General features: G+C 42.9%; 1 protein-coding gene across 1 annotated transcript in view; it reads left to right on the top strand.

Moving 5' to 3' along the window:
* Positions 1-13,667, top strand: part of LOC308435917 (uncharacterized protein) — a gene marked incomplete at both ends in the record, with an annotated part of 51,640 nt that extends 37,973 nt beyond the window's left edge. Inside the window, 9 exons of the mRNA XM_080936650.1 lie at positions 43-147; positions 1,311-1,415; positions 2,940-2,978; positions 6,628-6,768; positions 8,454-8,534; positions 8,757-8,904; positions 11,581-11,712; positions 13,127-13,199; positions 13,490-13,667. Coding sequence (XP_080792776.1) covers positions 43-147; positions 1,311-1,415; positions 2,940-2,978; positions 6,628-6,768; positions 8,454-8,534; positions 8,757-8,904; positions 11,581-11,712; positions 13,127-13,199; positions 13,490-13,667 — 1,002 coding nt within the window. The remainder of the gene's footprint in view (positions 1-42; positions 148-1,310; positions 1,416-2,939; positions 2,979-6,627; positions 6,769-8,453; positions 8,535-8,756; positions 8,905-11,580; positions 11,713-13,126; positions 13,200-13,489) is intronic.
* Positions 13,668-26,884: the final 13,217 nt, after the last annotated feature.

Here is a 26,884-nt window from a genome sequence, read left to right as displayed (position 1 = left end):
CATTTCCGTTGGACATAAACGATTCTCCTCTCTTCCTTCCAGGTTTTATCTCCACTGACCAAGAATCTCTTCCACAGGGCCATTTCTGAGAGTGGTGTGGCCCTCACACCATGTCTCTTCAGGGAGAATACACGGCGTGGGGCTGAGGTAGGTCATCACTGTAGCCCATTCTAAGCTCTGCACGAACCTTCAAGGAAATTTCCCATTGAGATATTCAGGTGATATCTCCACATGTTGGAAGAGCATTAGAGATAGCATTCATTTTCTCAGCGATCACAGTGAAGAAGTGATTTATTGAGGTCACTAAGTGATCATGACCAAGCTGAGACCCAAGCTCAAGACAATGTACCGCCAGCTCACTGCAGTGTCCACTGAGCGCACTCTTCCAAGTGTAGCAAAGCAAGCTAGGCTGGACAGGAATCAATGTCCTATCATTACATCTGAGTTCTAGTCCTCTGTTTGCAGGTTATGGATTTGGGATGATTCCTCCCTGTGGCACTGATAACCTTGCAACTTAGAAAGCATCCATTCTTGTAAAGGAGATTGTTTTTTTTTTTTTTTTAATTATGTAATCAATGGTAAGATTTCAACAATAAGAAGATGCATAAAGAGAATAACTGAATCTGATGAAATCTCAAGAATCCAGAAGGAACAGTTAGTGAGAACATGGCCAATAAGTAAGAACCAGAAAGGTCAGAAAGAAGCCACATTTACCTGTTGAGCATAGGATATCCCAAGAAGAAAGAGCATGTGCAAATGTCCTGCACAAAGTGAAATCCTGTGATGGGAGATGAGTGAAAGCTGGTGTGGACAGAGCAGACAGAATGGACAGAGAATAGTCAGCCAAGTGCATACCATCATCCACCTCTATCCACCTGTGCCTCCTCCTCCAGCCAGTTTGCTTCCAGTCCACATGGGTACCACACCTGTCCCCAAGATTACACATTTTCTCAGGGTTCAAGAAAGTAGTAGCTTTGTTCTGTGATTCATGGGGCAGCAGAGGAGTGGTTTTGCTTTGACAGTTATGAAACCAAAAGATAGATTCTGTGCTTGCAGTTGAGCATAGTCGTTCTCAAAATCAATAACCACACTCATGTCATCAGGGAAATAGCAGCTAAGACACAAATGTGTAAGTGACTCACGTCACAATCCAATCAGTAACAGGGGCAATACTGATCAGCCACAACCTTCACCTGCTGGTCTTTCTGCGATCACATCCCAGAACTGGGCTTGAGATAGAATCCTTGTCTGTGTTCATGAAAGGGAGAGAAAATGCTTTTTATCTCTGTTATTCCCTGTGATCACTGCAGCAAGTTGCCATGGCTACAGGGTGTGCGGCCACTACATCAGCTGATATAGTTCACTGTCTGCGTGAGAAGACAGAGGAGGAACTCTTGGCAACGACCCTGAAGATGGTAGGTGTGACTAAGTCAGTGTTCCCCACACTTCTGACTTAGGTACAGAGCTCCTCATGTCCTGACCCGTTCATGGACAGGGTCAGCCCTCTGATACAAGCTTGATGGTTTTAGTCTGAAAAGATTCAAGTGTTAGAAGTGTTCAAAAATGTTTTGTTGAAAAAAATGCATCACAATAGCCCAGGGTTACCAAAACAACTGTTTTGCTATTATAATAGGTGAATGTATTACAATAAGTTAAGCATTTTCTTTTCACAGATGTGACAACCATTCCAATTCTTCGGGCTGGAAATACTAAGCAAGAAGGTTTTCAGAAGTGTGATAATTTGTCTAACACTTGATTAGTTGGCTTTATGAACTAGAACTTTGCAAGTATTTTTTTTTCCTACTCTCAATCTTTTCCTTACTCTTTCTGTAAGTTGTGAATCAGGAAGAATCAAGAATAGAGATATGTAATTAACTATGTAAAACGAGAAACTATCAGTTATAAGTAGTGGTCTAATTCTAGGATTATCACACATTCATCCATTTCTTCATCTATCCATCCATCATCCATTAGTCCAGCCATTCACCTACTTATTTAAACATGTTGTATTTCCACAAACGCAACATTAATCTATCGATATTGCTTCATTTACCCTTTGTGACCATTTTCATACCTATGTGCCATCCAGCCACTGTTTACTTATACCCACCATCCATTCCAACCAAACACAGATTTACTATTGTTACTTGCTCATTACCACTTTATGCATTAATTCACCCAACTCACCAATATGACCATCAAATACTACACGGCCATGCATCCGTTCAGATGTCTACCCAGATGAGGTAGAAAGATAGACTATGCATTCTGTACACCCAGCTACGATGCTTGAAAGAAAGATGACACTAGAAGATAGATAACCATGGTGCTCAGCACAGGGAAGCTTGTCAGAGCAAACACTGAAAACACAGCATCTAGGGCCATATGACCTAGTCCCTTTATTGGGAAGATGTGAGTAAGAAGTTAGAGAAACTTGAAACTTTGAGTCCTCTACCTCCTGCTCTTGCTTTCATTCTTTCTCGGTGCTAGCTGCTGACAACAATTCTGGATCCTGCAATATCCCATTAGGACTGGGCACTGCCTGTTTCCCCTGGCATATCAGGTTCTCAGGTTCTCATAAAATGATCAAACTGTTGGAACAAAACATGAACAGTGTCTAAGACTTGGAGACAATTACTTCAGTGATTCTTCTTATAACACAAGAATAAAAACACATATGAGGAAAGATGGGCATACTAACCGTGTCATCTCCAGAGCTAAGGGTCCTCATTCTCTGTCCAAGGGTCTGTCTCTTTGCTTGTGTCTATCCATCTTTGTCTTACTCCTCAGTCACGTTCTCATGCCTGGTAGAGCTCAGGTCTTCACACACTGGGCCCAGCCAAGGAGGGGCCAGAACCTGACAACTCAGGAGTGTAGCTAAAGGTCAGCCCGTGTACAAGGACTCTTGCTCACCACATCTTCGGCCTTTGTCTTTACAGAAATTCTTTGCTCTTGATTTGCTTGGAGATCCCAGAGAGGTAAGGACCTTTGCATTTCCATCATAGGTGCTGAGTCTTACCACCTTTAAGTTTCAATTAACTATGGAGCAAAGAATTGTTCTTGTAAAATACTAGTTATTCTCAGCATGCATGTGGCATTGGCCCAGAGAAGGTAGTGTGTTGATGGAATAGCATAGTCAGGAAAACCACAGGCAGAGCTGTGGGCCCAGTACAGGGTGACTGATGAGTATCTCAGCCTCCTGGGCCCAGGTATTTTCTTTTCATTTACATTTCTGCTCACAGTATGGCCCTGGAAGGGGAAACTAGACTAAAACCTTCAGTGGAAGGGGCTAAGATGCTGAGGTAAGGATCTTGGAAGCCTTCATTGAGATGCTCTGGACGGATATACTCAGCAGAAACTCCATCTTGGCTCTCCAGCTCCAGCCCTGCCTTCTCACCTTCTAGTAATGTCCTGTGGCATCTGCTGTGCAAACGTCAAATATCTCTAGTCCTGTTCTATGCTCTCTTCCTGGGTGCCCTAGCAACTCACTGATACTCTTGTAAGGATAGTGTGAGACTCTTTCAGCCATTCAAGGTTTTACAATGAGGTGAGAACCAGCTCTGCAACTGGGATAGAGCAGGGAAACAGTACTCTGGACCTTCCTGGACCCTTCCCATTCCAAGGGGAGGGATGCCTCCAACAGAATAAATAAAACAGACTGATGTGGACTTGGTTTTTACCAGGATCCACAGATTACAAAATGGAAAGAGAAAGTAGATAAGAGACTAGGCGGGAACAGAGATCACTCAGGGTGGAGGCGGGGGCTACCTTCCAGGGAAGAGATTCTAGTAAATTATACCAAGGCCTCAGCACAAGGGTGGCAAAAAACAGTTTGTGGCTGGACATATTTGGAGGGATAATTGAGAGGATCTGCTGAAGGAAGCTATAGACTAAGAAATAAGAGGGAAGAATGCCCACCCCTCTTGTCTAACCAAAGGGGACAATGAACCTGGATGGCATAGCGCAGCCACCAGCATCGCCGAGGCCCATGACTGTCACTGTAGTCCCTACTGTTCCTGATGGCCCCTCTGAAGATGCTACTTTCAGAGGACCCTCACTGCCTGTCTTCTTGACTTTTTTTTTTCTATTTTTTATATATACTTCCTCTCCTGCCCCCATGTCATGATATCAGCAGATTTACCGTGCACAACACATGCCGAAGTATGCTACCTCCTTTCTTAAAACTGGGCCTTGTTTATCTCACACATCATCCTGCCTCCATTAAAAACAACCACACTCAAAACATATCCGAATGTTTGTTATGTGCCACATCTTATGCCGAAAATGTGACCTGACCCGTGATCCTCTCTCTGATAGTCTCACTTGGCCATATCACAAGCTACTTGACATTTCTGGGAATAGCCCTGCATAGTAGTAACTCTATCTGTGGAAGTCCCAACCCTCCTCTACCTGGCAACATCTTTCACTCCCAAAGACCACTGCCAAGGCCAAACACACCTGCTCCATTCAGATTATTTTCTTCCTGTGCAGCCTCCTTCATCAGCTCTCTCTGTGTTCTACACTTTTACTAAGGCAGCAATAGTGGCACCCAGAACCTGCTCTCCAGTGTTAGCTAGCATGGATTAGAATTCTGGGACCTTTTGGGTAGGTCTGCTTTGTTTTATTGAGCTTCATACAGCAAGAGCTAGCCAGTCATTGATTCTTCATTCATTCAGGGACCTTGAAACTATGATTTTCAGTTTAAGCATCTTCCAGCCCTCTGTTCGTTCTCCAAAAAGAGGAAGGCTGTACATGGAATATGAAACTAGCAAGACAGCACAAAAATAGTGTCACAGTGACCCAGATGATAAAATAAATCTGCCAGTGAAAATAATATCTACTATTATTGAGCCTTTCCCGGTACAAGTATTGTGCTGAACATTGCCCTTGTTCAATTGCTTACTTCAAGTGGGTTCACAGATGAGGAAACTGTAGCACATGCAGGTACATTACTATTCCCAAGGAAGAGCTAGTCATAGTAGAGCCAGGTTTCAGATCCAGGTAGCCTGATTCCAAAACCCAAGTTCCAAACACACCAGAGTTCTAGATCTCATGTTGAACCAAAACCACAACCAGCTTCCTAGCTGGAGATGTGTAAACCAGGCTCCACTTAATCTGGTAAATATTTTTATCAAAGGTAAGATATAAAATGTCTGTCATTTTATCAAGATGTCTATCTATGTGGTATAGTCAATTTCAGTTTCTGTGGCTCTCAGCAATTATCTTGGAGGTGAGGGGCTCTGGTCCTCAGGGAGAGCTTACATTTATATAGAGACAGATGGATGAAGTTAGTCTATATAAATGACAGATGATATGCTAGTGAGTTGAGCTATTTGTAAAAATGTGTTTCTAAGTCCTCAGAGGAACTTAAAACTTGTTCCTGCTCTCAGGCAGAGCCTTGAATGTCTGAGTCACATGAGACTCAAAATCCCATCTTGAATCAAAGGAGGGCTCCATGTAACTCCCGGGGAAGCACTCTTTCTCCTTTGCTTTACTGTATTATTTCCAATACTTTGATGAGTCTACTAATTTCTTGTTTTAAAAATATTCCAGAGAGTAGGGAAAAGGCTGCTGTAACTAAACACAAATGTGCTATAATATACTATATGAAAAAAGTGTCAGGTGCCATTAGTTTAGGTTTCAGTTACAGAACTATTGAGTATGGGTTTGGTGACAGTGTCAACAATATATTATTAGATCCAAAAGAAGAGCCTTGTCTACATGTAAGATAGGCTATCCTACAAGGTGCAAATATGACACCTATAATGTTTGATGAGGCTACAGAAAGAGGAAAAAGAAGCTAAATATATAAGTTCATAACATAAAAAAGATATTTAAAATGTGTGGGAGACAATATGGCTGTGAAAATGAAGCCAGAGAACTCTACACTTTTGTTCCTTAGCATTGGGAAAATGCTAAGCCTTTCCTTAAGCACCCAGTGCAAAGTGATCCACTTCTTTTAAATAGCACAGTGCTCCACAGTCAGCAGAAATTCCACAAATGGGCTTCGATGACAAGTTATAGTCAAAATGTTATATATTTGATGTAATCAATAATCAAAGTGAGAGAGCTAAAAAGATGGCTTCGAGATTAAGAGCACTTTTAACTGTTGCAAGGGACCTGAGTTTGCTTCGTAGGGCCAATGTTGGCTCACAACCACCAGTAACTCCATTTCCAGGGCATACAGTGCCTCTTCTGGCCTTTGTGGGCACATGTACTTACATGTACAGCCCCCACAGACATAGGAATATAATTAAAGTTAAAATAAATCTTTTAATATGCTTATGTATATATGTATATAGGTATGTATGTATCTATCTATCTACCTACCTATCTATCTATCTATCTATCTATCTATCTATCTATCTATCTAGATATAGAGACATAGAGCTAGAGATACAAATATTCCAGATTGCACCTTCTCACCTTACCTGTGATACTCACAAGTCAGAGTTCTATCCCATTGCAGAACCTAGTCACTTTAATCACTTTAAGGGCCTTGAACTTCTCTGGTCATTGCCCAGGCTCATGTAGTTTGATAGTGTGTGTTTCACCATCAGACAAACTAGACCACAAAAGAGACAGGGTTCTGAGGAATACATAACCATATGCTGCCTTGTTCCCCAGAGCTACCCTTTCCTGACCACTGTGATTGATGGGGTACTTCTACCAAAGGCACCGGAAGAGATCCTGGCTGAGAAGAGTTTCAACACTGTCCCCTACATCGTAGGCATCAACAAGCAAGAGTTTGGCTGGTTTATTCCAACGGTGAGAAAATAGTGATCTCATAACCCCAGAACCCATCTTTATCCAGCCCAGGACTTTTTTCTTGTCTATGAATCCACAGAAGCTGTCCCCGTTGTCACTAGTAGGCATCTCCATGGAAACAGTCTCCAAGATGGTCCAGTTGTGCTCTGGGAAGTGCAGTCCTAGGAGTTCTTCTCTCCAAATTCTTTGCCTTTCTCTAAAGAATCCTGACAAGATCCAAGTGAGAGGTCTGTAATGATGATAACTGCTGGCTTATTAGCCCAAAGGCCAGGAAGTGGCAGAAACTGTTCAGATGAAATAACCAAGGACACCCAGAAAGGAGAGGGAGCTGGAAGGTCAGAAGTCAGGTTGGGTCACAGTGGCTTCTACCCTGTAGTTGAACTCACATACCCCATAAATCTCCAGAAGCACACTAAGTTACTGTGTTACAAATACTAGAGAAGATTAGTTCTACTTAAATAAAAATCGGAATACAAAAGGAAAATGAGAGAGGGTTTTTTTGTGCTAAAAATAAACAATGAAAAGTCATAATCAAGTAGAATGATGCTGTTTACTTAGTAGCAAGACTGCATTAGGGACTAGATGAACTACAAAATTAACTCAGGTCCTTGCCACCAATATTGAAAGAGATTTCAATGTTGTGATGTTCTCTAAGAGCTAGTTTGCTAGGAGGGATGAGTCTGTGTAGTCAGATACAGAATTGTTGATCCACACTCATCTGCAGAAGAAACATCCTTCTTTTTATGGGAGGATTCAGATCTGTAAGTTAAAGTTGAGCCTTTATCAAACTTAGGGACTTTTCCCCATAAATACTAAAAGAAAAAGCCAGAGCAATATTTCTAAATTTTTTTGGGGGGATGTTGTTTTTTGTTTTGGAGATTTTTTTTTACTTCAAAGAAGCTTCAAAGATTAGAGAAAATTGCCCCTGTTCCTTGAGGAAAACGTTTTGATTGAGACATTAATAGCTCAGGTAGCATCTTAAAGATTGGTAACTGTAAGCATTCTACAGTAGCTGCTTCAACAGAGACCATGGACAGTCTGCCCCACCTCAGGTATTCTTCCCAAGTAAGCATAGCAGGGGGTGGGTCATATTTGTACAGCCATGCTGATGCTGGATTGTCTCTGACTGCTGAGGTTTGCACACATGAGCACGTGGTAAGAAATCTACAGCTCTCAATACAGAATATTTTAGAGATTATCCAATGACACTGCCATAAATGGGAGCTAGTGGATTCTTCAGTCACATGATATGATAGTGGGATGTCTTGTGACCTCTATGCACTGGTTCTTGGCTTCTAAATACCTGCTCTAGATTTTCTCTCACTGCCTGAAGGATCTTGTGTGTACTCCAGCTTTATAAACAAACATACACCCACACATACTTACAAATACATATACACTTATATACACATCTACACTACATACTATACACTACACTACACACACATGTACACACAGGCACAAAGAGTCAACTTCTCCTAAACATGTTTTAAATATCTTCTGTATTCTTTCAGTTTCTGGATAAATACATCAAGTTAACTACTATTGTCTAATTTCACTAGATCCCATATACATCAAGGCCTGCAAACACCTCCATTCTGCATCAGTTTGGTTGACTGGTTATCTGGTTTGGTTATTCCCATTAATTGCCAACAACTGACAAATGACTGACCATTCTTTAACAGATGATGGGCTATCCACTCTCTGAAGGCAAACTGGACCAGCAGACAGCCACATCTCTTCTGTGGAAGTCATACCCACTTACTGTAAGTATCAGTGGAATCTGAGAGGTTGGGATTCAAGGACGGGCTGAGGGTTCACCCTGTTAAATGGTAGAGTAAAAGGGAACAAGAACCTGAAGTTCCTGCCCCATAGTAAGTATTAGCACGGCACTGAAGATGGTCACAGTTAATCAGAGTATTCTCAATTGCTTGGAAAACACACATTGCTCATTGGGTGGGGGTGGGCTCTTTCTTGGTTTATTTCAGAATATCTCTAAGGAACTGACTTCAGTGGCCATTGAGAAGTACTTGGGAGGTTCAGACTGTCCTGACAAGAAGAAAGAGCTCTTTATAGACATGATGGGAGATGTGTTATTTGCTGTGCCATCTGTGATTGTGGCTCGGTATCACAGAGGTGAGTTCTGGCGGCTGGACATCAGAGGAACTCTCACTCCCAGTGTAGTCAAATGTGAAAACTGATGAGGGTCAGAACTCAAAGGTTCATTTCATATGGTCCAGAGGTATTATGGTGTATATTCTCTATTATTTCTTTTTTACGTGAATCTCTATGCCTGGGCACAAATACAAATAGTCAATTTAGGAGTTAATCACATTAAGCACATATAGGGATATGAGGATATGATATTGGAAGGAGACCAATCAGTGATTCACTATCAAGAATTTGCCTGCTGTGGATGGAGGAAGTTGCCAGGAAGTTCTTAGAGGCATGCAGAAGACATATCTCAGGGTTATCCCACTGGAGTCACAAAGGAAGTAGGCATACCCTTCAGCACACACTTGCCATTGGTTGAATGTTAGTTCAGTGAGTTAGTTCCTTGATTCATTGACCCGTTGCACACTTGGGCAAGGCAACCTTTAGCAGTGAGCAAAGCCTCAGTCAAAGAGCTCCAGGTACTGGAGCTGACCTGCACGTAAACAAGGAGTATGTGTGGGGCATAGTGGCCTCTGCTAGAGTCACCAAACTTTCACTGGTATATATAAAGTACAAACACTTGGCAAGTTTGGCAGGGTCTGCCAAGAGTCTTAACCAGTAGGGGATAGATAACTGATACACAGGCAGGCAGATAGTCAGACAGGTAAGAAGTGATATACTGGGGGAATTAACTTACAGGATTATTAAGGCTAAGGATTCTGGGGCCAGAAACAGTTTGGAGACCCTGGGGTTCTGGTTAAATGACTACAGGATTAGAGACCTCAGGGCCTAAGAAGCCAATGGTGCTTTTCAGTCTAACCCCAGGAGCCAGAGGCCCTTGAGGAGCCTTGGTGTAAGTTTCAAAGTCCATATGTGAGCATCCTGGAGTCCTGGGAAGGAGTTCAAGGTCAGGGGAAGAAGCTTCAGGAGAGAGGACATCACCTTCTCTCTGTTCTCTGTGATTTCCAGCAGGTCAGATGACACCTGTCCATACTGAGAGTGGACCTCCCCCCGTTAGTGTACCAAGTCATATTCCAGTCTCCCCTAAAGACACTGCCCACACCCAGACACAATACTTTACGGTTTTCTATCAGTCCTTAACCCACTCAAAATTTCGGAGAACCTGCTCATGCTCAAGGCATGCTGTAAGGCAGCTTGTTTACAGTACTAGGAATAAAAAAAAGAATAGAACAAGCCACACAGGATTAAGGACTACACAGGACCCAAATCGCAGAGACAGAAGGTGCTAGGACATGAGGAAAGGGGGATCAGGGACCCACTGTTGTCCATGCCTGCCTTTGTCCAGCTAAGTAATACAGGTGTGAGTACTTTGAGGGCCAAAGAGGATCTTCTCTGGGACTTTCCAAAGTTGTCCCAAGACCATGTAGATAAGGTAGGATGTTATGAAAGCCTGGACTCACCTAAAATGATATGTGTTCTTTCAGGTGCTTTTTGTGGGACCTCCCAGGACAATTTTTTTGTTCCCAATTGTTGTTACCCAAGTATCTATGCCCCACTTTCTGTTGATGACTTGATTTTATAATTGTACAATTTTACTGATCTTATCTCAGTGGTCTGAGGCAAGAAGTTTCAAACCAGACACACTGACTAAAGGAAATATTCTCTTCTCCCAGCTGGGGCTTGATGTTCCTCCCACAGTCATTTTCCTCTCATTGGTGGCTAAGTTACTCTTTTCTCAGGAAATTGTTCATGCCCTTATAGTGACTACTTAATAAGTGGATCACAGGGACATGAATAGACACGTGTTCAAAACACCAACTCTTGCTAAACCACTGGACAAGGGTGGTGGCTAAGAAAGCAATTCACTAAAGCCAACTCTATGTACTCATGCTGAGGTGCCATAATTATCTACTATTTTAAAGATGAACATTTAATATCATGAAAAACAGTTACAGTATGTTCCAAGATGTCTTGGCGAGTATTATCCCAGTTTATAGAGAGAAGGATATATGATAAAACACCAATGGACTGTCTCTGTGGTGGGATCATGAGGAATATTTTTTCTTCTATATCCTTTCAAGATTTTTACAGAAACAAAAAGCAGGGAAAGGGGTCAACGTTTTCCACCACTCTGATTCAAGGCCTTATCCTCTGTTCAGAGGCAGTTCTCTGCTGGTGTCTTTGCTGCCCTCTGATTGCTGGTACTGTGGTTCCTGGGATGCAAGGCTTGGTACATAAGCAGAAGCGTTAGCTGATACAGCGATCTGGTGGGCGGGAGCAATGCTGCATGGGCTGAGACATGACATCCTTGGTGGTGAGAGAGAACGACAAAGAACAGAAAAGAGGCAAACTCATTCTCCTTTTATGCCTGATGGTCTTACCACTCTCATTCAAGCAAGACTCAAATACTAACCTCAAGTTTCACGGTCTAACAAAGCCTAAGAGACAGACTGCTCAGGCTCTTCCGAGACTTGCATTTAATGCTCAGGCAGATAGCTTGAGTACTAGGGAAAAACACCAAAACAACATCATAAACAACAACAATACTTTTTCAAATCCCAGCTTCACCAACAGCAGCCCAAGCAAGTTCCTAGGATCCCCTAAAGCTCTGTTTCCCTCCTAACTGTGAATTTTCAGGGCCTTTATACCACCCAAGTTTATATGTTAATGTGCATACCTGAATCCTTGTCTTCTCAGATGCTGGAGTCCCCACCTACATGTATGAGTTTAAATATCGCCCAAGCTTCGTGTCCAACATGAGACCCAAGATGGTGATTGCAGACCATGGAGATGAAGTTTACTCAGTTTGGGGGACACCATTTTTAAAGGGTAATGGCTCACCATTGGCTTGAACTTAAAATTCAGAGCCTTGGCATCTAGTCCTAGTTTGGTGGCCTTAAGTAAGTGTCTCTCATCCTAACCCTAGTTTCCTAACAGGACCATGTTAGTTATTTTATACATTTCTTTGTTAGTTATTTTATACATTTCTTTGTCAAAATACCTGCCCAAGACAACTTAAAGAGAAAGGGTTTGTACACACACAGTTTTACAGGGCTACCACCTTCTACAGTGAGGGAAATATGGTGGCAGGACCATTAGGTTGACTGGTCACACTGTACTTGCAGTTAGGAATCAGAGAGCGACTAGGAAGTGGGTATAGGGTTTAAGTCTCAAAGCTCGCTCACAGTGACCTGCACTCTACAAGTCTCTAACCTCCTAAAAGTTCCACAGCCTTCCAAACAGGACCAGCAGTTAGATACCTAGCATTCCAACACACAAACATACTGGGGACATTTCACATTCAGACTACAACAAAAACAGAGCTACATCAAGCAGTCTCTCCTCCTGTAACAGATATAAAGGAAGCTGTATCCTAGCCAATAGTCACCCTCATAATCTTGATTCATGATGTCACTTAGACAAGTGGCAGGTTACCTTCAGGGCTCTGCCTCATGCAAGAATACCACTGTTTGTACTTCTAATCCCAGGATAGAAATATATCTATATTTCACATTCAATATATCTGCATATAGAATGTGAGAGAAGAGACAGTGCTGGTGTTAAGCTTGGGTGGGGACTAACATATATGTTCCCATATCTCTGCCTACATATCAAAATTTTATATAATACATATAATTATATATTAAATGCATCATATGTTTATATAATATATTAAGTATAATCATATATTATATATTTATTATGTATCAAATATATTATATATTTAACAATATATTAAATATGTAATATATTTAACATATAATATAATATTTTTAAAAAGCTTCTCACAAATATCTTCAACATCATGACTCTCAGTTTGTGTAGGTGACCTGTGACTCATATCATGGCTATTTTTATCACACCAGTATCTCTGGGTGCCTCCCACTTATGTGAACCCTTAGAACGCTAATAGTTTTGGTATATTTCAGAATCTAAGAAAATGAGAGAATGGGAGAAGATCCAAAGTCAGCAATTTGTGAGGCAGAGGAAACTCTGGGGTTTGGCATTGTGAAACTGAGTGAAGAGGAAATATCGGATAACCATGAGAAACAAAGAAATGGGCAAACTATGTGCCCATTTGTGAATCCTAGATAGCCAAGCTTAAACAGAACACGCAGCCTAACTCTTCTAAGAATACAGATTCCCACTCAGCAGGTATATGCTAGGAGTGAAGACTGAATTTCTAAACTCTCCCAACTGATGCACCACACCATGAGCAGTAACTCTTGTCTCTTCCCCACAGAGGGTGCCTCAGAGGAGGAGATCAACCTCAGCACCATGATGATGAAGTTTTGGGGCAATTTTGCTTGGAACGGGTGAGGCTAGTGGAAAAAAAAAGAGCAGGTTTGATGGGAGATTTGGGGTGCTGGAGACACACCAGATGGGAAGGGGCAGTTTCTAAAGTCTAAGTGACCAAACAATGGCTATAGTATTCTAACAATGAGAACTCTCTAAAACTGGGCAGGCTGCCATGTAGAAGGTAAATGTGTGTCTTAGGGGCTGTGTGGCCTCTTGGCAATGTATATGGCAAGGAATTCCTAAAATCCTCGGAGAAACCTGAGGACCACAGAGTGGCCTTGCAAACTCTATTCGATTCTGTTCTCAGGAACCCAAATGGGGAGGGACTGCCATACTGGCCAGAGTATGACGAGAAGGAAAGTTACCTTCAGATTGGGACCACCACCCAGCAAGCCAAGAAGCTCAAATACAAGGAAGTAGCTTTCTGGACTGGCCTCCGGGCTATGGAGGTGGAGGAAGCAACCAAGGGAGACACTCAGAAATGAAGCTGAAGGCAGCACAACTCTGGAAGCCACCAACAGCCATGTCAATGCTGTTCCACAGAAGGGGTCTGTAGCCCAGAGAGCTTTCCCATCACAGAGTCTGAAGAACTCTGTTGGAAGTAAGCAGAAGCCAGTGAAGAAAAATGTTTGTAGCTGTGGTTTCAGTTTATAAAATAAATAAAATAAATTTTTTGAGGGGAACCAAATTAGTGTGTGAGTTTTGAACTATGGATAAGCTGTTCCTCCCCAGAGAGAGGTTAAGAAAAGTGCCCTTGAAGGAATAGCTTGTGTGTACATGCTGAATCCCAGCATGCTTGGAAGCACTAATGGGGACTTTGGATTTATCTGAACCACATTCAACACGGGAACATGGGAAGCTGGAAGCATTCCAGAATAACAATGTACATGTGAGTGTTCTGGGAAGTTCTGTGTCCTCTAGTCTTGACCCCAGAAGCAATCTCTGTTCTTGTGTTTCTCCAAAAGAATATTTCAGACAGGACACAAGGATACATCAAGTAGTCAAGAGTAGCAAAGTAACAAGAGAATACTCTTCAGAAAACACATGAGTTGCTCTGAGCAGCAATGGCTCAGTCCCAGCAGACATGGGACTTATATTTCTCTCCAACCCACTTCCTCTCCTTCTTGCTTCCTTTAGGATGGGTGTTTCCAGGAAGGAGGTGTTTTCTTCTTAGAAGTAGATTTTACTAAGATTCAGTTGTGTGTAATTATATAAGATGGAAGAACATGTATAGGGACTTAGACTTCACTAGGGTAAGGGTAATAACAGTGTTCAGCCCTTGGTCCCCTAGTGAGGATGTTCCTGATCCAGCTAGAGACAACTACCATATATTGTTCTTCACATTCTAACTTTGGGGTACCTTGAGATGGTTTGTCCTAAACGATCAGTTGAACTCCAAGGACACTGCCAGAACTAACTTTCTGTATAAGGAGAAGAAAATAAACTTGTGCATTAATTTGCTGATCTTTCCATAGCTCCGCAATACCTTCCTAAACATACCCCTTGAGGCTATTTCTTCTATAGCTGCTCTGAACCCTTCTGTATCTGGAAGCACTTCAGATGCAAGCATCAACCACTGCACTAATTTCTTAAAGTATAACTCCAAAATGACCTCAACAAAAACCAGAGGAGAGACTTCTGGATTCCCTGGGACATATAGATTCCAAAGACCCTCCCTCTATTCTAACAGTGCGGAGAGCAGCGTTACCCTCCAAACCATAACTTCCTGTACTGAAGAGCTGAAGATGTAGGCTCAGTGATTAACCTGAAGTCAAAAGGAAAACAGATACTTTGGAGGGCAGGTGGAACAACTTACATTTCCCACTTTAGGTAAAATGTGGGGCTCATCCTGTTAGGTATGGGGGTGTATGTAAAATCTCTTTTACAAGTTCCTGGTCTTGTAGATAAAGGAACTTGAAAGTAAGCACAAAAAGGAACTTGAAAATAGGTTATTTGTTTTTGCTTTGTTTTGTTTGGTTTTTGCTTTTGTTTAGTTATTGGATTTTGCTATTTTTGGTTTTTTGTTTTGTTTTGATTTTTTGTTTGTTTGGTTTTTTTTTTTTTTTTTTTTTTTTTTTTTTTGAGCCAGAAGGGGTTGATGTGCATCCTGAAACAACCAGACATCCCAAGAATCACAGAATCCCAACATTCATTCATCTCAAAGCTCTTCAAACACAGGCTTTCGAGATGTGGAAGCTTCGTTTTTAGTTGTGATTTTTTTTAAGAAGATTTATTTATTTATCTTAAATATGTGAATATACTGTTACTATCTTAGACACACCAGAAGAGGACACTAGATCCCATTACAGATGGTTGTAAGTCACCATATGGTTGCTGGGAATTGAACTCAGGACCTTTGGAAGAGCAGTCAGTGCTCTTAACCCCTGTGCCATCTCTCCAGCTCCAGTCACAAATTCTTAAAGGACTGCCCATGTGTGACTAAGGCAACCTTTAGGCCTACTTCCCTACCCCCCAGGGTGCTAGGCCATGTGGCCCTAAATTCCACCCTCTGATTTTCTCTCTGTCTTTGAGTCAAATCATTAGCGTTCAAATCAGTGTCTTAGGGTTTCTGTTGTGGTGGTGAAAGACCACCACCAAAAAGCAAATTAGAAAGAAAAGTGTTTATTTTGCTTACACTTCTGCTTCACAGTCTATCATTGACAGGAACTCAAACAGGGCAGGAGCCTAGAGGCAGGAGCTGATGCAGAGGCTATAGAGGGATGCTGCTTACTGGCTTGCTCACCCTGGCTTGCTCAGCCTGCTTTCTCAACAAACCCCAGGACCACCAGCCCAGACACAATACCACCCACAGTAGGTTTGGCCCTCCCCCCATAATTAAGAAAATGCCCTACAGATCTTATGGAGGCATTTCCTCAACTGATGTTTCTCTAGCTTTATTAACTTGACATGAAACTAGCCAGCATACATGGCTCTAGTGTTTAAGTTTTATGCCAGAAAAAGGGAATAAATGCCAGTGCCACAATGTCATAGAACCACAGATCCGATGATGAGTTGATACCCTTAGTCATTCTTCTCCATAGTCTTTTATTGGGTGGAAGTTCATGAAAGAAACAAGAGAAAACCAGCCTCCAGGGTGTAGGCATAAAATCCCATGCAGATCCTTCCCTCTTAAAGAAGAAAATCCTTTAACCATCCCATAGGCAGCAGCACAGCAATTTTCTCACTCTCAGTGTGAAAGAGGAAGTTGTTCTAGGTCAAGGCCATTAGAGATATTTTAATGTTGGGGAGGGGTATGACCTCTGAGAGGATTCTGTCCCAAGGACCAACTAAGATCGAAACTGCACCAGACCATTAAAAACCCATATTTTCACTGAGTAATCAGATACTGTGAAAGGCAAAAGCACAGGGAAGCCTGAAATCAAAGGTGGAACAATGCATTAAAGAAACCCTTCATATCAGAAACCAGCCCTCACACAAGCACTAGAGCCTGCAGAACGCCGGGCGATACAAGAAAGTGTGAATCAACATGCATTTCAGATACCCAAGGGATGATATCTGAATAGGGATGGAGTACACACAGCCCACATGCACAGGTACACACACACAATGCACGAGTGCACACACAGAGAGGGGAAAGGGAGGGAGGGAGGGAGGGAGGGAAGGAGGGAGGGAGGGAGGGAAGGAGGGAGGGAGGGAGAGAGGGAGGGAGGGAGGGAGAGAGGGAGGGAGGGAGGGAGGGAGGAAGAAAGAGAGTAAGCTGAGCAGAAGTTGTGGAGGGGGGTTCTCTGAAAACTAGGGCCTACAGAATGACAATCCAACAACCTGTGTGAGATAAGAGGAAAATCCAGCTCAACATGACTTAGTAGTTGAGTGTTGGTCCTGTAGAGTCTGATCCTGGGAAGCTTATTTTAGGCATATTTAAATACTGTTCAATTCAGGGGAATGTTTCCTGTCGTAACATAAACCTGTGGGCACAAAGAGGCATAATTACTTAGACACTCTTCTCAAAGAACATGTCACTTCTTTCATGAAGATGGGTTGTATAGATAGACTACATGTGTTCTCTTAAGGGCCTAGAAGAGGATCTGGTGTGGTCTCGGTCATACAGAGTCAGATGTCACCTAGACTATTCACCGCCTCTGGTTCTGTTTGTGAGAGCCTGCGGAAGCAAATCGTGGCTTGGTCCTACAAATAATGCAGAGGTCATCTGGACTATTAGGCACTCCTGTCCTGCTTGTAGAAGCTTGGAGGAGCCCTTGGCCATACAAATAGCTCAAAGGTCACCTAGACTGTTAGCCACCTCTGGTCCTGTTTTTTGGGGGGAATCTTGAAGGGAAAGCCAGATATGGCCTGTTCTTGTAGATAGGGCAAGGATTACTTAGGCTATTAGCAACCTCTGTTCTCAGCCTTTACAGCAGAAATGGGTTCTACATTTTTTCCCTTTGAAGAAACAGCCCTATGTGTTTAATATACCTGGTTTCCTCAGTGCTGTTTGTGAGCTGAGCGAAAGAGCTTTTTTGCTCCCACAAGGAAAGCATATCTGTTTCCACTCAGACAGTTTGATCCTGTTTCCTCTCTCCGACACATGATGCAAAATATTTAATGCAATACCAAGAACTCGGAAAAGCAAGAAAACACCATTAACAAGAGACAAATTAAACATCAGAGGAAAATGCAGAGTGAACCTTCCCACTATGAGAACATCTGTGGTAGGAGGAGTCAAAGGACCATACGGAGAGGTTATTGGACAAGTGATATTGAAGGCAGCCCAGGGAAAGGGCCGTACATGCAGAGTACCAAAGAAGAGATTATGGAAAAATGTCTCTTTTATTTAAGTTTTTATAAAATTCATACATCAATAGCATATTCGCATCATTTCCACTGACTCCCCACGATCATTTATTATCTGCATTTTGAATATTTGTGGGTCTGTGTAGAAAAGAAGTTTCTTTGAGAAAGGGCGAGGGCTATGCTTCTCTGTAGATATAAGGATACATATTTAAAATACAGTTAGAAATTTTATTAGTGAGAGAAAATGGCAGTACTGGGGTCCTTCTCTAGGATTCATGCCCTCTCCAGACATTGGTGTTTGGCTACATTTGCAGACCCAGACATGATTTCTCTCCTATTGAGTGGGTCATAAGTTCAATTAGACAGCTGTTGGTTGCGTTCCATGACGTAAGTGCTACTATTGGGTTTTGGGAGGAGATCCCAGTTGGTACAACTCTTGGTATAGCTATGTGACTGGGTAAATCTACTTTTAGCCTTCTGAGAATTCTCCATATTGATTTCCACAGTGGCTGCTCCAGTCTGCATTCATTCACCAACGGAGAACAAGGGTTGTCACTGTGAACATTCTCACCAGCATTTGCTGCCAGCTTCTCCCCTGATCTTAGCCATTATGACCGGGGTAAGGCAACATGACCAGTCTTCACAGACATTTCCCTGGTTACTAAGGATGTTGAGTGCTTAAAAAAAGATATTTCTTAGTCAATTTGAATTCTTTTGAGAACTTTCTGATCAGATCCATAGCCATTTTTAAAGAAATGATCATTTATATTCTTAGTTCTTTGTTATTTTGAGTTCTTTGTGTATTCTAGATATGAATCGTCCATGGGACGTGCAGTTGGCAAGGATTCTCGCTTACTTTATACAGTTCCTCTCTGTGAGATTCTTCTTTGCCATACAAACGCTTTTTAAGTTTTATAAGATTCCATGAGTCGATTGTTGGCATTAGTTTCTGAGTGAAGGGAATCATATTTGGAAAGTCCTTTCTGGTCTATTTCATGGAGGATACTTACAGAAAATTTCTATTGGAAACTACTGAGTGAAAGTTCCAAGAAACAACCTCACCTTACACTGAGAGGGAAGAGGGGAAGGGGCGGGGACAGGGGAAGGGACGGGGACAGGGGGAGGGGTTGTTTTAGTTTACAGCTCCCAAGTCCCTTATCATCCCTGAGGGAAGTCAGGCAGAAACTCAAAGCCGCCAGAACTGGACCCTGAGTCAGAGCCATGGAGAAACTCTGCTTGCTGACTGGCTTGCTCTCCACGGTTTTATTACCCTGCTTTCTTGTAGAACTTGGGACCACCTTCCCAGGAGTAAGCGCCCGCCTTAGATTTGGCCCTTCCATGTCAATCATTTTTGGAGAATCTATCTCTATAGACTTGCCTTTGAACCATTCAGGTGAGGAAATTCTCTCGACTGAGGCTGCCCACCCCCCTTCTCGACTGCCTCTAGCTTGTGTCCGGGTGGGGAAAAAAAAAAAAAAAAAAAAAAAAAAAAAAAAAAACCTAACCAGGTTGGGCATAAACAAACGACAACAACAAAAAGAAAATTTTTAAAAAGTAAATGAACTTTTTCCTTGTGAAAGCTTCATCATTTTTAGTAGGCAAGGAGAGCTTAGGAGTCATTTCGAAAGCATTGTCTTCCTGATCCCATACATAGTTACATAGGAATCACTTTAGAGGTAAGCGCTTCCTGAGTATGCTCGGTTAAGAGCTGTATTACTAAGCGTAGTCAGTTGAAAAGCATATCACTGAGCATGTGCAACTCAGAAGCACACTCTTATGTGTGCCAATCAAGAAGCACATCACTGAGCATGCGCAGTTAAGAAGCACAGTGTTGAGCATGCTCAGTTTAAGGGAGATTCAAGTAGATAAAGTGGTGGGTACCTTTTGAAGTTCAAGGTCATGGATGGATATTTGAAAGCTTATCGTGGTGGACAGAAAGAATTTGGTGTCTCTTTTGTCCCAGTCATGAAGGTAGCAGTCAGAAGTACCCCCTGGTGTACACAATATTCACCTGAAAACCTACCTGAAAAAAAAAAAAAAAACAAAAAACAAAAAAATCCTTCCCTTGGGTGCTAACAATATTGTATTATTTGAAAGCATAATGTGCTTAAACATACCAGAGGAGTGCCGGTATAACCATCAATAATCCCTAATCATACTAACAAATCATCTGCAAAGCCTACTTAAAGAGGTATGAAGCAAAGCTCAACATTGGAGATAAAATAAATCAAAACCTCTCAATCCAAAAGCAAACAGCCGAACAGGACAAACAGAACACTAACAGACAGACAAGGATGCAGACAGATCTTAATCTGCTCACAGCTATCATTATGTGGAATTAAAATGCTGAGCACATTCATCAAGAGATTTGTGAGGCTAGATTTAAAAAGCAAGACCCAACTCCACCTTATAGAAAACAGAATATGGCTCTACTTGGTGAGCTCCGGTGGCTGCTGGCTTTTAGGCGTGGCCAGTCATCTTCCTCTTTGGCTCCTTATCTGGAGAAGCTGATTAGAGAGCCTGGGCACTTCCTGTCCTGGTGCCAGGATAAGATCCAAACCTCTCGCTCACACCAGACTCCGCCCCAACCACAAAAGTCCTAAGCCTTTCCTTCCAGACCTCATTAGAGCTGATTGACAGGTCAGCCTTTCACCTCAACTGAGAATGTACAAAAACAAAACAAAACAAAAACAAAAAACAAAACCAAAAAAACAAGATTACTCTCTCTGCGGTGTAGATATAAACATACACATTTATATGTTTATACTTATATTTGAGGTGGGTGAAAAGGCATACTATACAACTCAGATACTCAAAAGGCAAATCGGGTAATTATATTAATATTCCATGAATCAGTGTCACAAAGGGGGATAGGTATATAGAATATCAGCCCATCAATTCACCAAGAAGATACTGCAACTCCAGTGTATCGACAACAGCTAATCGAATCTCAAAGGCCCAGGCTTAATGTTTGGGGGCTTGGTTCTCTCAAGAGTAAGTCCTGAGTGTAATCATAGTGGGGTGAATAGAACAACATTACAGAAGAGGTGGGAAAGGGTTGGGGAAGAGACTGTGTTCAAGTCTGCTCATGCAACTGTGGGAAGGGACTTCTTAGTGAAAACCACATCAGTCACTTTGGGGACCAATAGGAAATAGCACAAAACAAACTCAGTATTCAGAAGGTGGGCATTCATACACCAACCTCTAGTCCTTGCTCACAGGTAGCTTTTCTGCAGCCCTGTGCCCTATCCCATGAAACATTACAGGTGTTCATCCCAAGTGCTTGGAGAGGGAAGCATCCTGGTGAGTAGGAACCATGAACATGGGGTTGAGCAGAAAACTGTCCATTGCAATGTAATCAAGCTAAAAGACCCACAAGCCACCACTACATTATAAGACAAAGAGAAAGGTACTGACCCAAAGTCATTGCTAAAGGCAATGAAGCCGCACAGAGACCCCTCTCCCTCACCATGGTCTTTAACCACACAGCCTAGCCAGCCTCAGCCTGACCCCACAACACAGGGACATGACATTCTCCCTCCTAGTCACGCTCTACTTACTGCCTGCACTACCCCATGTCCACATGTGATTCCTGCACATAGCCTCAGGGTGGGGCACAGGTACAACAACACACAGGCCTCTGCTCAGAGCTGCTGTGTGGTCCCAGGGCTCTGAGTTCGGTCAGTGCTGACCAACTGGGTGAATGTGTGGCTGAGCTGGGCCCTCATCCAAAGCAGGTCACTACCCATAATAGAGGTGCCCAGAGAAGGGAAGGAAGGAGGGAAGAAGGAAAAAAAGAGATTAAAGAAAAAATATTGGAGATAAGTAAATGCAAGAAAAACTTCAGAAGCCCAAACCTGTAAGAGGCTGAGACATCTCTGAGAGGTTCCCCAACTCACTGCCCTGCGGTATCATAGGGCAGCTTTGAAGGGAGGTCATTGCATGTGCCCCACCTTGATTCTGATAGCTGTGGGTCAAGGACAGACCTGGACTTAGAATGTTTGTTTGATATATGTGCATGTGTGTGTATGTGTATGTATGTGTGTGTGTCTGCCCACGCATGCTTGCGTTTATGTGTGAGCTTGTGCATGCCTGAGTGTATGCGTATATGAGTGTCAACATGCATGTGTGTGCATGTATGAGTTATGAGTATGTGTGTGGGGATGAGCGTGTGTGTGTGTGTGTGTGTGTGTGTGTGTGTGTGCGTGTGCATTTGGAGGTAGGTGGTTGATATTGGTGTCTTCCTCTGTCTTGCTCTATCTCTGACACAAGTCTCTCATGGAACCTAGATCTCACCATTGTGCCTATAATGTGGTCAGCAAGCTCCACCACACACACACACACACACACACACAGCAGGGATACTTAACAACAAGGGTCACCACGCCTGCCTTTAGTGTGAGTGGTGGTGATCTGAAGTCAAGACCTCATGCTTGAGGAGCAAGTGCTTAGCCCACTAATCCATCTTCCTGATCCTGTTTATTTGCTTATAAATCCCCTATTGAGAGCCAAAAGGAAAATATATATGTTGAAATTTGGCTGCCATGGTTTGTCTGTCCATCCTGCCAGGTTCTAGGACTCTGTACAGCTCTGTCAGAGGAGAACCGGGTAAGGATTCCACAGTAAGAATGTCATGGTACCTTTTGGGTTTTTTTTGTTGTTGTTGTTGTTGTTGTTTGTTTGTTTGTTTTTGTTTTGTTTTGTTTTGTTTTGCAAGCTCGTGGATAATACACACTGATTCCTCACAGATACCTCAGCTCTGGGTACCAGAAAACAAGGCTCTTTAGCTCCCCTCAGCATTGTGACAAATGCTAATGGCAGCATGTTCATTTCCCCCTTAGTCTTCTAACAGGTTTGGAACCTGGAGACAGTTAGGTTTGTTAGGCTGATCCTCCCTCGGGAGGGAGGAGGGCAGGTACTATGTGGCAGAAATGCAGGCATGAGTGGGCCCGTGTTTGTAAATCCTGGTGGTAGACATGGCCTGATTCACATTCCTCTTTAAGGCAGCATCAGAACAAGAATAAAGGTGAGCCAGCCATGTCTAGTTTTTAGTTAGAATCACATCTTTGGTCAAGGTCATATCCGCCACCATGATCCCCTAGCAAGTACTTAGCTTGCACTAAAGGGGTTGATTGGAGATGCCTCGCTAGATGGACCCTGTAATGGTCTTTTGTTACATGTTAAACCCTCTAATGATAATTGGAAGTAAATGTCATGAATCTTTAATGTGCTAAAATGAAGTTCACATTAATTTAAATTCACATTAATTCAGATTCACATGAAGTCACATTAACACTCAGAGCAGAGCTGAGAAATGAGTAGTTACTCACTCCTGTGAAAGGCAACACAAGGCCCAAAGAAAGTTTTCTAGTAAGTGACAGGACCAGCTAAATGCAATAAATAAAGTTGAAACATCATCATCATCATCATCATCATCATCATCATCATCATCATACTCATCCTTATTGTGCATTTTAAGACAGTAACTACATAGCACTAACACAACGGTAGAGGCTTTCTAAAGGCACAACTCTGTGACTATAGAGGCCTCACAACCACAGAGCCAGCCCTGGGAACAGAGCTTGGATCTGAATCTAGACGTTTCCCTGAGAGCCAAGCCATCTTGCCCCTGCCCTTTTCTGACATCTAGTGCCAAGGAGCGCGTTCAACCGATAGCGCTTTGCTGCTCTCTGGTGGCCAGTTGGCAGATAGCAGCAGTAGCCTCCTGGGAAGGCGCTCCCTTCCCGTTTGTGTGACTGTGACAGTGCTGACAAGAACACGGGGAACTTCAGGATGCTCTTATCTTACTTGGCATCTACAGTTCCAATCCAGCCCGGGCCGCAAAAATGAGAATCTCAGTGCTCTGGCAACTGTCCGGCCTCAAGACAAGGCAAGTCCATTTCTGGGCACCTCAGAAGTGTTCTAGAAACTCTAAAGTTCAGATGTTCTTTTCTTTTAAAGCAAAGGGGCTCGACTTTGCCTGGGTTGATCCCGAGTAAGGAAAAATCAACTGTTTTTCTTCTCTGTGTTCATACTTAGAGATAACCTCAATGTGTAGCCTAGAATTCGTTGTGGACAGCATCGAGAATGTCCCTATCAGGAGCGGTCTTACAAAACTGTGTCCCCCCTCCCTCATTCGTACCACATCCGAGAGACCCAGAAAACAGCCTTCACTTGGTTTTATATGCAGAGACAGCAGGCTAAGTTGAGGAGGAATGTTCTGTTCTGGGAGGAACTGGGACACAGCCCAGGCCTTTAGGGCCTGTGCTCCACCCGATATTTTAAACATCGCTTCCCATCCCATTCTATTGTCAGTACTGAGAACGAGCAACGAAACAGAACTTAGGAGGCCCTGAGGAGCCTGCGAGCTGTGACTGGAGTCGGGAGATGAAATGAAACGAGAGAGAAAACGTTCACTCTCCCTGAAGGCAGTTGGAAAGACTAAGAGGATTTAAATGAGTATGCAGTAGGTGCTCAATAGTGCCTCTATGCTAGCATGTCATCTGTTGCTCTTTCAGGCTGAGGATCTCAAAAGCTGTGTTTATCTGCCTGTTGTATTCACTAGCCTGTGCCTATACACAGTACATGGGAGTCTCATCAGTGAGTGAATTGACGAATGATTCCTCCCAGATCACGCTAGTATGAAACCAAGTTATCCATTGTGTCTAGATACAAAAATAGCTGATTTTTTGTTCTCAAATAGACTCTGAGAAGAACCCAGAAAAGAACATTTCTAGACACCTCTAGACTTCCTTCAGCCCCTGCTTAGCTCTGGAGGGTGTTTGGCGCCACCTAGTGACCAGATAATATTTTAACCATCGCCCTTTGTTGCCAGAGGTGCTTTGCAGAGCCTGGGAAGGAAGGAGGGAGCACAGAAATTCTTTGCTTAGCCAATACAGCACTCAGCGGGTCAAACGGGTCTCTGTAAGTGTACCGCAGGTATGTCTACTCTTACCCTGTGCACTGGCTGGCTTTGTGTCAACTTGACACAAGCTGGAGTTTATCACACAGAAAGGAGCCTCCCTTGAGGAAATATCTCCATGAGATCCAGCTGTAAGGCATTTTCTCAAATGGTGATCCAGGGGGGAGGTCCCAGCCCATTGTGGGTGGTGCCATCCCTGTGTTGGGAGTCCTGCAGTCTATAAGAAAGCAGGCTGAGCAAGCCAGGGGAAGCAAGCCGGTAAGCAGCATCCCTCCATGGCCTCTGCATCAGCTCCTGACTCCAAATTCCTGCCCCCAAATTCCTGCCCTGTGTGAGTTCCTGTCCTGACTTCCTTTGGTGATGAACAGCAATGTGGAAGTGTGAGCTGAATAAGCCCTTTCCTCCCCAACTTGCTTCTTGGTCATGATGTTTTGTGAAGAAATAGAAACCCTGACTAAGACACTCTGCAAGACTTGAGTCCTGAGTCCTCTTACCAGAGCCCAGAAGTAATTTATTTTAAAAGATGGAGTGAAGCTAATAGTTCTTTTTGGTGGCCCTTCAGGCAAGCCCTGGTGCTTTATAAATGGTCTTTCATTGCCCACAAATGCAAATCAGAGCCCAGGTAGCAAAAGAAAAATGAGATTAAGGGACTGTTGAGTGATCAGCTCTAGATAGAATATTATTTCATCTAGCCTGGGGCCCAGGGGACATTTTAGAGGAGAAAAAAGTACTAGAGACAGATGTCTCTGATGGAACTTGCTTGTGTGACCACCTGTGTATGAGGGTAGAGGAGGATAAACTGGGAAGAAGTGGGTCATCAACAGGTGTGGAACAGGAATAAGAGGTCATGAGGGAGGAGGTGTGATCTTAATACATTGTATACAGATAAACTGTCAAAAAAAAAAAACTAAGACTGATCTACATAAGTCTTCCCACATCAATTAACCCAAGCAAGTTAATCCCTCCCAGGCATGCCTAGAGGTTACACAATTGCTCCCAGATGCAAATAAGCGCTTGTCTCCCAAGCTTTTCAGATCCTGTCAAGTTGGCACCAGCCATGACTCTGATCTACTGTGTAACACAAAAGACAGGGGAAATCCCTCTTTGGGGAACATTATAGCAACATTTCTATTATATGCAGTCACTTGTCATCCTAATGTTTATGAGTGAACACTATATACAAGTATGTACACATGTGTGTGTATGAAAGTGAGTGTGTGTGTGTGTGTGAGAGAGAGAGAGAGAGAGAGAGAAAGAGAGAGAGAGAGAGAGAGAACGAGACAGAGGCAGAGAGAGAGAAAGAGAGAGGCCTTGCTTTCTGGGTTTGAACCCAGAAATAATCATCTGAATCATGACTCACAGAACACATAATTAGGAGTAGATTTAAAAGAACTAGTACAATCATTGTCCCTGGGAAGTTGGAGACCTTGGTCTAAGCTAATCTTACTATGTGAATTGATGTAAATTATTTTCTCTCTAATACACTGTAGAGACTTAAAATGCACATATTACAAATTTTATTAAAACATGCATGCAAATGCATATACACACAGTATAAGATTAAAAACTGTATATGTGTACAACATATATATATACACAAACAAATAACCTTATTTATACATGCATACATGATGTATTCATAATTGAAGATGCTATTGGAACTGGATGAGGACTTGTGTTCACATAATGGCTGGTGCCAGGTAACATAGCACATAAGATAAAGAATGGGGCCATGCCTCCTAGGTTCAAATCCCAGGGACAACACCTGGTAATTTATTTTCTCCATTTGGACACTGGAAAAGTAATACCGACCACTCTGGTCTCCTCCCCCCTGTCTCCCGTCCCCTGTCCTCCCTCTTCCCTCTGTCCCCTCTCCCTGTCCTGAAGCTCTGGGGCAGATTCAGTGAGTTAATTTGTAAAGCAGAACAATACCCACTAAGGCACCTGTTGCCCTTGTCCAAGGTGCTGATGCTTCAGAGCTGTCTGTTCTGGGCACCTGCGGTTTGTATGCCTGGGACCTGAACTCCT

The sequence above is a fragment of the Micromys minutus genome (genome assembly GCF_963924665.1).
Source record: "Micromys minutus genome assembly, chromosome: 24".
Lineage (NCBI taxonomy): Eukaryota > Metazoa > Chordata > Mammalia > Rodentia > Muridae > Micromys > Micromys minutus.
Note: the sequence above shows the minus strand (reverse complement) of the source record. Positions and strands in the feature narration are given on the sequence as shown.